The 14,314-nt window shown below is 32.8% G+C and overlaps 1 protein-coding gene across 1 annotated transcript; it reads left to right on the forward strand.

Annotated features, from left to right (window-relative positions):
• Positions 1 to 1,109: 1,109 nt before the first annotated feature.
• On the forward strand, positions 1,110 to 1,442 carry LOC308505156 (large ribosomal subunit protein eL33-like; the record flags this gene model as incomplete). Its single annotated transcript, XM_081066893.1, has 1 exon — positions 1,110 to 1,442. The coding sequence occupies one exon, from the start codon at positions 1,110 to 1,112 to the stop codon at positions 1,440 to 1,442; it is 333 nt and encodes a 110-aa protein (XP_080923019.1).
• Positions 1,443 to 14,314: the final 12,872 nt, after the last annotated feature.

A 14,314-nucleotide genomic window follows, 5' to 3' on the forward strand; every position in this document is an offset into this window, starting at 1 on the left:
AATATTCTAACTGCTAATATTCAGCAACTTTAAAGTTGAGATAAATTGCATAAGTGGAACTCAATTTTCATGTTCTGCAACTCAATAGGTTATAATAGTACCATTGGAAAACTTTATTTATAGAAGATTTAAAAAAAGATGAGACTTCCTCAGGTTTGCCAAAATCATAGCAGAAAAAGATTATGAATACAAAGAACTTAGAGACACGTAATTGTGGTAAGAGAGTAGTGGTCTCCTAAAGATTTCCATATCTGAATCCCTGAAAGCTGTGAACATGTTACCTTAATGTGGTAAAAAGATTTTGCAAATGTGATTAAGTTAAGGAGCTTGAGATAGGGGGATTATCCTGAATTATCTAGGTGGGCCCAATGAAATCACAAGAGTCCTTATGAGAGAAAAACATGAGGGTCCGAGAGAGCGAATAAGATGTGAGGGAACTAGATTTCAGAAAGACAGGGAGATTTTATTATGTGATACAGCTGGCTTTTAAGATTAAAGAAGAGGTCATAAGCCCCATGAGGAATGTATGCGAATTCTAGAAACTAGAGAAGTCAAGAAAACAGATGCTCCATTTCAGCTTCCAAGAGAAAGGCAGCTTTTGACCATTCCCTTTTAGATTTCTGACTCCTAGAACTATAAGAAAATAAAAATTTGACTGTTTTAAACCAGTTTGTGGTAATTAGCTATAGCAGCAATAGGAAACCAATACAGTATTGAAAAACATAAGTAAATTAAAGTAAAAGAGGAAATAGAAAAAATATTATAAAAGATTAGACATTTATATGAAAGCAAAACTGAGATTGAAGTGTTATTTAAAGCAGTATGTGAAATAAAAAATGAAATTCTTAAAAAGGAATGTGCATTCTATGCAATATGGTATCTAGACTACAAATACAAACTATTCAAGGACAATATACAATGTCAAATAAGAAGATAATAGTCCATACTTAATGCAAAACATTTAAGTGAAACATTTGGAAGTTCATATGTAGATATTAGACAAGGATTATTAGTTAATAAGATATTGTTTTAAAAATTACTTTTACCGGAGTGTTCTTGCTGCTGAAATTTGGGGGCCTGCTGGGAAAAGGACTTCTAAAACGAGAAATATGTCTGGAAGGCTATGGTCCAAAGCCATTTTTGCTGGCTATAAGCGGGGTCTCCGGAACCAGAGAGAGCACACAGCTCTTCTTAAAATTGAAGGTGTTTATGCTCGAGATGAAACTGAATTCTATCTAGGCAAGAGATGTGCGTATGTGTACAAGGCAAAGAATAACACAGTGACTCCTGGTGGCAAACCGAACAAAACCAGAGTAATCTGGGGAAAGGTAACTCGTGCTCATGGAAACAGTGGTATGGTTCGTGCCAAATTCCGTAGCAACCTTCCTGCTAAACCCATAGGACACAGAATCCGTGCAATGCTGTACCCCTCAAGGATTTAAATTGACTGAAAAGTAAATAAAGTGGATTTGTTCTCTTGTAAAAAAAAAGTACTTTTACCAATGCACTCTCAAAGCTTTACATTCTATAACCCAGACCATTTGCAGTCAAAGATCCTAAGGATTTCAGTCTACTGTCAATAATAACGCTAATTGGAAAGTACCAAATAGTCAATTCATAAAAGAAGACTGAGATAATATACATATGTATTTCATGAATATATAGTTCATGTGTATAATATATTAGTTATTATAATTGTTTTATAAATAATATATTTAAGATATAATATGTATCTTAAATATATTTGAAACAGGAGTTTTCTGAACAAGAAGAGGAAAACTAATATCAACCACCATAGTTCTTTAATGTGGTTTCTTGTGTGTTGTTTAATTTTGCTTTTAGAATATTGTGCAGTGGTGTTATGGTTTGGTCCTATGACAGTGAATTCAGAACTAGCTTGAAATCTATGAAGAAAAAATTTCTAACAGAAAATTTCAGATGAATCTTTTATAGGTCACATTATCCCCACTGCAGCTATAGCCACTTAGCCAACAGTGTAAAATAATGACTCTTTTCAAGACAATTACAAGATTTCCTATTTTTCCTAGTTCTTTACAGTTCCAGTCTTCCTGAAATGCTGAAAAGGTACCTGTACATTTTCCAAGAAATGGGGATGAAGAAAGATGACCTTTCATCAACAGTTATCAGCAATGGCAGTACAGATACTCCAAAGCCAGGACAAACATCTGATGAATAAAATAGAATCGCTTGTAAATCAGTGGTGAAGTGTCAGATCCTTGAATGGGTTGGAGGATTTATTCTAATGAAAGAATGGCAGTAAAGCATTTACAGCTGAAATAAGGATGAAGGTAATTAAGAGCTCCTTCGAAAATAGAAGAATAAATGAAGGAGTTGGGTAATGCTAGAGTGTTAATAGGAGTTAAAAAAAAAACAACAGCTGCAGACCATATGTCTTCTTGATTGGCTAACTTTATGGATTATTTTTAAGGTATCATTCCATTGAAACACTATAGTAAATATGAATATTTCTCCAAATGATATGATAATTACTCCTGGAATCAAATATCAAATATAAAAGTAACAGCACATGTAAAAGTCAATAGAAAATAAATATTTTTCACAGAGCCAGGTTGAATATAATTTTTGATATTGTTAAATGCTATAATACAGAAACAAATCATGTCAGATTATTTAAATCAGAGTTCCAAAAATTGAAATATTTGAAGGTAAATTTATAGTGCCATTGGCTCATATTTTTAATATTTAGTGATTTTAACTGAAATCTTACTATCCTTTTTAGCCCAACTCAAATCCTTGTCCTAAACACATATGGCACTGTTGCTTTAACTCCTTATTTTGGCCTATAAATTGTATGGCTTTCTTATGGCTTATAAATTGTATAGGCTTTTATTTTGTATATAGCTCATATTCCAAAATAGATACAATGTTCCTAGGAAAAGGAAATATATGTGTAAAATTTTCAGTGTTTGTTTCCATAAGGAGAAATATGAGTTAGGAATCTTCAACCGACTGAGAAACAGATCCAAGTTTGCCTAAACAGAGAAAAGAAGAGAAAGTAAAAGACCTGAAATGTCTTCCTTTCAATATTTCCTTTATCTTCAGGTAAAGAAAAAAGTCATTGGGGACCAGATCAGGTGAGTAGTGAGGGTGTTCCAGTACAGTTATTTATTTACTGGCTAAACATTCCCTCACAGACAGTGCCGTGTGAGCTGGTGCATTGTCATGATGCAAGAGCCATGAATTGTTGGCGAAAAGTTCAGGTCATTTGCATCTAACTTTTTCAAGCAGCCTTTTCAGCACAAATAGTAAACTAGTTGGTACAAATTCATAATGAATACTCCCTCTGACTTAAAAAATCATTAGCAACATTGTTGCAACAAGTTTGCAAAAGTAATTCTCAGACCGTGTGTGTGTGTGTGTGTGTGTGTGTGTGTGTGTGTGTGTGTGTGTGTGTGTATGAACAGAGGCATCTTGGGGGAGAATTCCAAACTACGCATAAGAGTGTTTTATGGGGGAAGTTAAAATGAGAAAGTAGCTTTTGATCAAATTGTAGACAGGTTTGAATACTAGGCTGATGTGCTCTTCTTAGTGGACAACCACTGATGAGGATTTTGAGAAGTAGAGTATCATGTGTACTAAGTACCTTTTCCTAATGCTTATTAAAATATATAGCAATGAAGATAATTGTAAATATTGCAGCTACTCTGTGCCTGACATATATTTTGTATGTGATTCCCTCCGTCCCCCCTTATCACCTCATGAGGTCAGTTAAAAGAGTCACTTTAAAGGAAATTGAGTCTCAGAGAAATTATACAATTTGCTTAGTTCATGTAAATAAAGATGTTGGCCATTTTTTAACTCTGTGCTCCTAAATCACCCTGGAGGGACCACCAAGATAGAGTGAGTACTCATTAATTTTAACTCACACTCCTCAGAATATAGTTTAAGGCATAATGCGCAGAGATTAATGGGAATACTTTCCATAGAGAAACAAAACCATAAATTCAACATTCAGCAATCTAAGAACATACATATTTTGGCATTGTTAAGATAACATCCTCCATAAATACCAGGAATCTTTTCTAAACCGTATCCCCCAAACACAGGGTTTTATAACATTGGCTCTGTCTATCAAATATTAAAGATAGCAGAAGCTTTTTACCTGAGGTGAGCAATTCCAAAATTATTACAGGTGCAGTCTCCAGGCACAGATGAGCAGAGACTGTCTCCTAAACATTGTCATGGTTGAACTACATAGTGCTTCCTATGTTTCCATTTACTTTCTCTTCTCTTTTGCTGGTGTCTCAATTCCTTCATTTTATAATTATAATCAATAATCCTATTGAATTATGTTATATACATTTTATATATCACAGTCCTCTCTTTCTTATTTGCTTGCATTTTCCAGTGGTCAGTAAATGTTTATTGCATGAATGTCCGAATGATGGTTAGAAGAAATCTTTCACTCTGTAATGCCTTAGCTAACTTTCACTTTTATTTTTAACTTAGAGTTGAGGACTAATATAAACAAAATTTTGCTGGCAATTCAATACATTCCACATAAGCATGTTTACTTCTTAATTACATGGAGGAATCTTGTAAACCTCCTTTACACTTTGAATTTTCTTTTCTTTAAGAATTCACCTGAGTTGAACTGAGTTTTTAAGTCATACATTTTGCATTATTTGGCCTGATACAGTTACTGAAACGCTGTTTATTTTTTTGTTTATTTGTTTTAAATTTTAGGGACCATCCCTAGTAGATATAAATCTTTAAGCACAGGAAAAACACTGAGATTAAAAGTATGTTTTTATTAAGATATGTTGAATGGGATTTAAGCCTCAGTTTCCTGAATTCTAGAATGTGGATAACAGTACTTTTGTTATAGGCTTGCATTGAATTTTATAGATAATGATTTTATAGCACTTAATATGGGTTTAGCATGTGGTAGATACTTCCCCAATGGGAGGTGTTAGTTTTACAGTACTTAAAACAAAACAAACACAAGTTAAATAAAGGATCAGGAAAAATATTTTAGGGGATATTACATTTCCATATTTTATATTTCCAAAGATAATATTAAAATAAGATCAGATTTATTTTTGTAAGGCAAGTCAATTCTTGCATGAGAATTACCTATATTAAATAAGATTCAGACTTTACATGTTTCTTGAAAAAGTTATTTTAGATTCTGAGGATTCAGTTTAAAAGACAGAAGGGGTAGTTTCTGCTATATTAGAGATTGAATCTAGATGGGGAGACAAATATTAAACAAATAAACAAATCAATGAACAATGTGCTTTCAGATACTGATTGTAGTATAGAAAGAGGATAGCAATTTATTGCTCTGTCAGAAAAAGCCCCTCTGAGAATGACAAAGAGTCAGCCATGAAGAGAGAGAGAGGGAAAGAGAGACAGAGAGGAGAGGGAGAGGGAGATGGAGAGGGAGAGAGAGAGAAATGAACAGAGGGAGAGGAAGAGGGGGAACACCAGGGCAGAGAACTCAGAAGCACAGAAAGTACTGAGCCCTAGTGGGTGTTCAGCCTGAGCCTGTATCTTTTAAATCCCCAAAAGACTACCATGTATCGTTTTGCCTAAACCTAGCAATTAATTTTTCATTAAAACATATTTAACCATTATATCTAGTTTAATCAGATTTGTATTAAAAATCTTTGTTATTTAAATTCATCATTTACATTTTAATATTCATTCATCTGAGTTTTTATTGAATTTGGCCTATACTGTGCCAAGCATTATGGTGTGGACTGAGGAAGTAAACTTGACGACAAAAATTTATGTTAGATTGGTGCAAAAGGAATTGTGGTTTTGGTGATTATTTTTAACCTTTTAAACCACAATTCCTTCTGCGCCAACCTAATACATTCCTGGAGCTTTCATTCTATTTTGGAGAGAAGATGCATAAACAGTTAATTCAATACATAAGTACATTATGTTTTATGTTAGAAAATGATAACTACAATATAGTAAAATAAGACACAATAAGGGAGATGGACTATGCCACTTCAAGATCTTAAATCAGGACAAGTCTTTTCTATGCTGGAATTCTCCTCCTTAGAATGTCCTATAGATAATGAATTTTTTTCTCTGTCCTAAGTGGGTTGGTCCTATTTACTACTGCTTACATTCTGAAATGTAAAGTCTGGGCATTCTTACCAAAGGCTCAGCTATCCTCTGCTCCTACTACCTGTGCCAAATAACACTAATACACTCGCTAAGTGCCACTCCCTTCCAGCTCTGTTGCTGAAGACCAGAGTAGCTCTTCATGGTATTGAAGAAGGTTCTAGCTGCAACTATAACGTTTACTTAGAATTAGCCCCGTATAAAAGCAGAGGCAGTTAGAATTTGAACTCAGGAACTCTTTTTTTTTTTTTCAGTTTTAAACTTTTTTTCCAGCTTAAACTGAGATATAATGGATATATAATATTGTCTAAGCTTAACATGTACAATGTGATGATTTAATACATCTATATATTATGAGACGATACTACAATAAGGTTCAAAAATCTTTCACTTCACGTAATTACCATTTGCTGTTCTTTTTGTTATGGAGAGATCATTAAAGCTCTACTCTTATAGCAAAATTTAACGATGCAATACAGTATTGCTAACTGTAGTCACTGTGCTGTACATTAGATCTCTGAAACTTCTTTATCTTATAACTGAAAGTTACCACTCTGGCCAATACGTCCCCATTTCCCCTACCCCTAAGCCCCAGGCAACCAACATACTACTCTCTGCTTTTATGAATTTGACTGTTTTTAATCCTTCTCATAAAAGGTATCATGTTGTATTTGTCCTTCTGTGTTTGGCTTAGTATTTCATTTAGTGTAATGTTTTCAGGTTCATCCATGTTGCTGCAAATAGCAGGATTTTTTTTTTTATTTAAAGATGAATATTTCATTGTATGCATATACCACATTTCTAGCAGGTGGGAGGTGATCTCCCATGGTAATTTTGATTTGCATTTCCCTGATGATTAGTGATGTTGAGCAACTTTTCATGTACTTGTTGGCAAGTTGTATTTCTTCTTTGGAGAAATGTCTATTTAAGTCCTCAACACATTTTTTTAAATTATATTGTTCACTTCAGGTTTGTTTTTTTGCTAGTGAGTTTTATGAGTTCTTCATGTATTTTGGATATTAACCCTTTATTGGATGCGTGGTTTGCAAATATTTTCTTACATTCTATATGTTGCCTTTTTATTTTGTAAATTGTTTCTCTTGCTATGTGGAAGCTTTTTAGTTTGATGTAATCCCACTTGTTGATTTTTGCTTTTGTTGCTTGCATTTTTGGCATCATATCCAAAAAATTATCACCAAGACCAATGTCAAGGGGACATACCTCAACATAATAAAGGCCATATATAACAAGCCCATATTGAACATTACACTTAATGGTAAAGAACTGAAAGTTTTCCTTCTAAGATTAGGAACAAGACAAGTGTATCAACAACACTCATTTCTCTTATTTCAACATAATACTGGAATTCCTAAGCCAGAGAAATTGGGCAAGAGAAAGAAATACAAGTCTTTCAAATCAGAAAGGGAGAAGGGAAATTGTCTCTGTTGCTGGTGACATGATATTATATATGGAAAATCCTAAAGATTCCACCAAAACAACTATTAATTTGTTATTAAATGAACAAATTCAGTAACATTTCAGGATACAAAAATCAACATACAAAAAAAATCAGTTGCATTTCTATACACTAACAGTTAACTATGTGAAAAAGACATAAAGAAGACAATACTGTTATAAAATACTAAAAGACTTAAGAGTAAATTTAACCAAGGAAGTGAAAGATCCACCAACAACCATAGTCAATGGTGAAAGAAATTGAAGAAGACACAAATAAATGAAAAGATAATGTCATGCTCACATATTGGAAGAGTTAATATTGTTAAAATGTCCATAACACCCAAAGCCATCTACAGATTAATACATTCTCTATCAAAATTCCAATGCCACTTTTCACAGAAATAGAATAAAATATTAAAATTTTTATGGAACCACAAAAGATGCTTAGTAGCCAAAGCAATCTTGAGAAAGAACAAAGCTGGAGGCTTGTTATTTCCTGATTTTTGAAGTAGATTATCCAGCTATAGGAATCCAAACAGGACAGTACTGACATAAAAACAGACTCAAAGACCAATGAAACTGAACTGAGTGCCCTGAAATAAACCCAGTCACGTATGCTCAACTGATATTTGACAAGGGATCCAAGAATACTCAATCAGGAAAGGATAATCATTAAATGGTGTTGAAAAACTGGGTGTCCACATGCAAAAGAATAAAACTGCACCCCTTTTTTACACAACTGACAAAAATAAACTTGAAATATATTATTGGCTTGACCTAAGACCGGAAACAATAAAACTCCTAGATGAATTCAGGAATTCTGACTCTAAAACCCACTGAAAATGAAACGAGTTCTCTCCCAGAAATTAAAAGTACAGATGAGGATATTCTCATTGGCCCAAACAAGGCAATCACAGCAGTTTCAGTCCAGTCCCCACATTTAGTTTTCTACTTTAACAATCCCTGGTTGCAGTATGTTTGGGTCAGAGTTAATACTTCAGTTAAAGTATCTTCTCTTAGAAAACCATCTTAAGTGTTTAAGGGCCAGTCCCTAAGTTGCCTTCCTTTTACATGACTAAATGGAGCCTTCAATAACTGTTTGTAGCATTACGGTCCATAAAGTGCCCTCCCAGTCCATTTACAGGAACAGGCAGTAGAGACTTGCCTTTGTCAGAAAATCGCCTCTCCTGGTGAATTTCCAAAAATAATGAGACTTGCTGGATCTAAAATAATAATAATAATAGGTTTCCAAAAACGCTCAATGACCTTTGCTAAAAAATCAAATAAATAAAAGAAAAGCAAATAAAAATAAATCTTTTTTTAACTCGTCAAACACACACACACACACACAAACACACACACAAACAAATACATACACTCCAACACACACACTTAAGAAAATATAAGCAGTTTCAACCTAGGTGTAATACTGTGTATAGATAAAGAAAAACTACATTTAGAAATGTAAGGCAAAACATCAGCAAAATAACACAGTTTTAAAGGTTAAAATAAAATGAATAGTAGAATAAAATAATAAAATATATAAATCAGGTTAAATTACAATGACACTGCAACAAAATAAATTAGACTAAAGATTAAACAAAAATAAAAGCCAAGAAAATTTAGTAAAAATGATTGAAATATAAAAAAATGTAGAACCAATTATCTAAAAGATTATAATGATAAAGTAATATATAAGTTGATTTAAAAACTAAGTTAATAAAAACTTGGTTAACATTATTTTACAATAAAGCGATTTGAAAACTATATTGAAAGGCTAAAATAATAAAATATTAAAGTAAGCTACAAAGAATCAAAAGGACTTTTTAAAAATTGGAAATTCACTAGTTTAAAATATTTCCAAAGATAATGGTTTTTCAAGCTCAAAAGTTTACATTTTTCATGTAGAGTCATACCATAGGTTTCAGAAGACACCAGTACACTTTCCCTTATAAGACACAGTTTGGGTGGGGTGGACAGTGAAAAAACAAGATCAAAAACGGAGAACAGATTGGTGGTTACTAGAGGCAGTGGGGGGGAGTGGGTTGAGGAAGTAGTGACAGGGTGAAGGCAATCAAAGGTACAAACTTCCAGTTACAAGATAAATAAGTCATGGCTTGTACTGTACAGTCTGGTGACACTAGTTAATAATACTTTATTGCACATTTGAAAGTTGCTAAGAGTAGATCTGAAAAGTTCTTATCATAAGAAAAAATATTATAACTATTTATGGTGACAGATGTTAACTAGATTTATTGTGGTAATCATTTCACATTATATACAAATATTGAATCATGTTGTACACCTGAAACTAATATAATGTTATATGTCAATTATACCTCAATAAAAAAATTTTAATAATTATTTTTATTTTTCAATTATAGTTGACATACAATATTATCTTAGTTTCAGGTGTAAAACATAACAAGACATTTATGTAACTTACAAGGTGATCACCCTGTTAAGTCTAGTACCCATCTGACACCATACATATTTACAGTATTACAGTATTACAGTATTATTGACTATTGCTATACTTTATATACTATTAAATATACTATTAAATAGTATACTATTTAATATACTATTGCTATCTTTATGCTATACTTTACATCCCCATGACCATTTTGTAATTACCAATTTGTACTTCTTAATTCCTTCCCCTTTTCTACCCATCCCCCAACTCCCCTTTCATTTGGCAACCCTCAGAATGTTCTCTTTATCTATGAGTTTGTTTTGTCTGTTCATTTATTTTGTTCTTTAGATTCCACATTTAAGTGGAACCATATGGCATTTGTCTTTCTCTGTCTGATTTACTCCACTCAACACAATACCCTCTAGGTCCATCCATGTTGTTACACTTGGTAGGATTTCATTATTTTATGGCTGAGTGATATTCATATATATATATATATATATATCACCTCTTCTTCATCCATTCATTCATTGACGGACACCCAGGCTGCCTCCACATCTTGGCCATTGTAAACAATGCTGCAATGAACATATGATGCACATGTCCCTTTGAAGTGGTGTTTTGGGTTTCTTTGGATAAATACCCAGAAGTGGGATTACTGGGTCCTTCTTTGCCTCTTGTTATAGCCTTTGTTTTAAAGTCTATTTTGTCTGACGTAAATATAGCTACACCAGCTTTTCTTTCCATTTCCATTTTCATGAAATATCTTTTTCAATCCCTTTGTTTCAGAGAGATTGTTTTCAAGATATAATGTAACTTCTGACAGTAATAGTGATTATTTGTGAAAACCTTAGGAACTGGAACAGCCAGTTTTAAGACAATATTTATTAATGTGATATTACACAGAGTGGTTATAAGAACCATTTTGCAGGTGAGAGAATAAAAATAGGAACGTCAAATAGCTTGCCTAACAGTACCCAGTTTAAGGATCAGAACTAAAGTATAAACCCTCCGTTTTCTAATTCTGTTAGTTTTCTATTTTGAGACAATTCTTACTTTCAGAATAAAAGAATTTGTCTTTGAGACATTTCTTTCTGAAAGCCTTTATAATGGACACTAACAGTATAAAGTATAAAGTGACATTATACACTAAGATAAATTTAAAGAAAATTTTATCTTAAATTTTGTATATTTAGAAATAATCAACATACTTTTTTGGTGTCACTGCAAAAATTTTGTTTTATTTTAGAATTTTTGCTGAATGGAACATCACCAGATATTTAAATCCATGTCAAAAATTGTCCCCTGTGTGTGTGTGTGTGGTGGGGGGGGATGATACTAAATAAATATACAGAAAAAGAAAATGACTCTTGGTTGTTTTGGACTTAAAACATCAAAAAGTTTATAATACAGGACAGAATTATCTTAAAATATTTTAGAAAACAAGATATACTTTAAACATTATCAAAAGGTGAAATGCCAAAGCTTGTGAGTATGGCAGTGGTTTCAATTTTAAAATTATCCTACCCTCACTGAAAATGTATAATTGACTTTCATGTCCTGGGAATTTCATTTTCTCATTAAACTTTAAGAATAGCAGTTCTCCAGTACATATTTCCTGTACTAGGGCCAACTTGCAAAAAACAGTTAAGGGACAAGAGTTTTGTATTATGCCAAATTAACAACAGGTAAAATAATCAGATAATAAGAATATTCAGTGAAAATGAAAGGAAGTTATGAACAATCAACAAGATAACTGCTGTCATTCTTGACATTTCCAATTCTTAGATTCAGGGGGCAACAATTAATACCTGAAAATAAAATTTAAAAACCCACTTAAAGAATATTATGTAGTAAGGAGAAGATTTGTTATAGAGCCTGGAGTACCAGTAGCCTTATGACTCAAAACAAGACGACTGCCATTATCCAGAAAGTGTACCTTCTGCAATTAGTGGAAGTACCAATTAGTCCCTAGAAATGGCAAATCCGATACACTTTCGGCTTATAGAAAGCTGAATGAATTGGAAAAGACAGAGAAAGAAGTGACAAGATGTAGCATAAAGCAGATTTAGACATAAAACAGATTCTTATTACCATTTCATAAGAAGAGAAATAGCCTAAAAAGGACTGTTTTAACAAGTTAAAAATACATATAGTCTTTGGTAACCTTTTCTATGATTTTACATTTCTGTGATTTTCTTTTCCATGTAAATTTTGACCTCATTTTATAAAATAACATTTAATTTCTGTTATGTGAGTTTGACTTCTATTTACAAGTCCTAATACAGCTCTCTATGGTGGAATACTATTCTGAAACTAAAACAAAGGCAAACTATGGTAAGACGCTATCACACTAAATGACAATCCCACTGGATAAGAATTTGCGAAGATATATAAATAAAGGTATGTCAGATGCTCCAAAAATAATCACAAGTTCCGGTGGTTTAATGTAATCAAAGTTTATTTTTCACTCACATCATAGTCCAAGGTAGGAAGAGAGATGTGGGAGAGGGTGCGCCACACAGTCATCAGGAATGTGGGCTTTTTAAATTTAGATGTTTCTGTGTCATTTTGATTACCCAGACATACAGAAAGAAAAGCAGAGGTATTATTTCTTAAAGCAGAGGTTATTGTTTCTTCCCCAGGTTATTTCTTCCCTTGCAGATTCTTTATGTTGTTCAATATCACACTGTGTTCATAATTTTCTTTATATATATTTTTTTCATATCCTCAAATATAGACATTTTTCCAATCTGGCTGAACTTTTTTATGGTCTCTTTTTCCATTATCCAACTTTTGGTTTCCAATTTTATTTGTTTAAATAATGCATGTTTATTCATTTTTAAAATTCTGAGTCGTCTAATTCCAACACCTGAAATCTTTGTTGATCTGATCTGGTTTTCAGTTGTTTCTGCTTCGTCACTCATGGTGCCTCATTTTCTTCTGCATTTATAATGTTGATCCTGTGAAAGGATGCTTTTTGAGGTCTGAGGTGAGTGCTGTGGAGTCCTGTAAGGAGGATTTGTGTTTTCTTCTGCAAAATGACTAAGATCACTATCTTCGTCTAGTATTTCTTTCAGAGAAGCTTTCATTTTAAGTTATTTTACTTCAAGCAGCAAATGTAAATTCAGACAGCAAACTGTTGTAAAGCCTAGACTTTAAGTATGAATTCTAAAACCAGATGTTTTGAGATGTGCAATTTTTCTTCCTCCTTCTCGTTTTCCTCTTTCTTCTCCTCCTCTTCCTTGTTTTGCTTCTACTGCTATCTCCAGGTGTGGAAAGAACAGGACTATTGCCAGCTTCCTCAGTGAGATATTCTACCTGTGTCTTCTGTTATTCAACCTGTATTGGATAAATTCTAGGTTTTCTCCTATTCATGCTCTGTGAAGCTTTGAAAATGAACTCAAAGTTATAGATAGAAAATCCCTCAAGATAAAAGCCAGCTTGAGTAATTCTCTTATGTCTTTTGGTCCTTGGCCTCATTTGGTTTTGACTATCAAGATTCCTTACTGTATTGCCTGTTTAGCAATTAATTTTCAAAAGATCAGTTTTTATATTTTAACCAGAATTCTTAGATATTTTCTTCAGGAAGGTCAGTGAAAGTCTGCAATGCTACCAAAAGATAATGCGAAGGACAAGACTTTCAAGGTGAATTTGAATTCATTGTTTTAACCAGCTGCTTTAAACTATAGAAATTTCTCTTCTACTTTGAATATTAGAATTTTGAAAAAGTCAAGGAAACTAGCTTAATTAGGAAATAATAATAAGCTAAATATATATTGATGTGGTGGAAAAGAAGTAGATTCACATAGCTAAAAACAAAATAAACTTCAACTGAGATCCAGAAGGAGCTTGCACATATAAAATTATCTGAACCTCTGTTGCTTTTTTTTTCTTCTTTTTCTGTTGTTATTGTTATTGCTGAACTATAGAAAAAAATGCAGGGCCAGGCCAGCAGCTTGAAAAATGATCAATTAAATTTTCTCATTAGCTGTATTTAGTTCCTTAATTGGCCTTTTTGACTGTGTAATTTCAAGTGATAATTATTTGTGGCACTAGCCCTTTCCTATATCAATGTTATCTCTTAATTAATTCAAGAAATTGACTTCAGATTTTTTTCTATCTTCAGACACAGAAGTAATTTGTGAGTTACCATTCCTTAGACAGCACAGTCAGCAGTACATTGAAAAATGACAGTAAGAACATCCAATCTCACAAGACTTAAACCACAATAGCATTGATAATAATCTTGAGTAAGCTCTGCTAAGAAAGAATTGAATTATACATATTTTGTGTGAAATCAAAAAATAAGGCATT

The sequence above is a fragment of the Rhinolophus hipposideros genome, assembly GCF_964194185.1.
Source record: "Rhinolophus hipposideros genome assembly, chromosome: 11".
In the NCBI taxonomy this organism is placed as follows: domain Eukaryota; kingdom Metazoa; phylum Chordata; class Mammalia; order Chiroptera; family Rhinolophidae; genus Rhinolophus; species Rhinolophus hipposideros.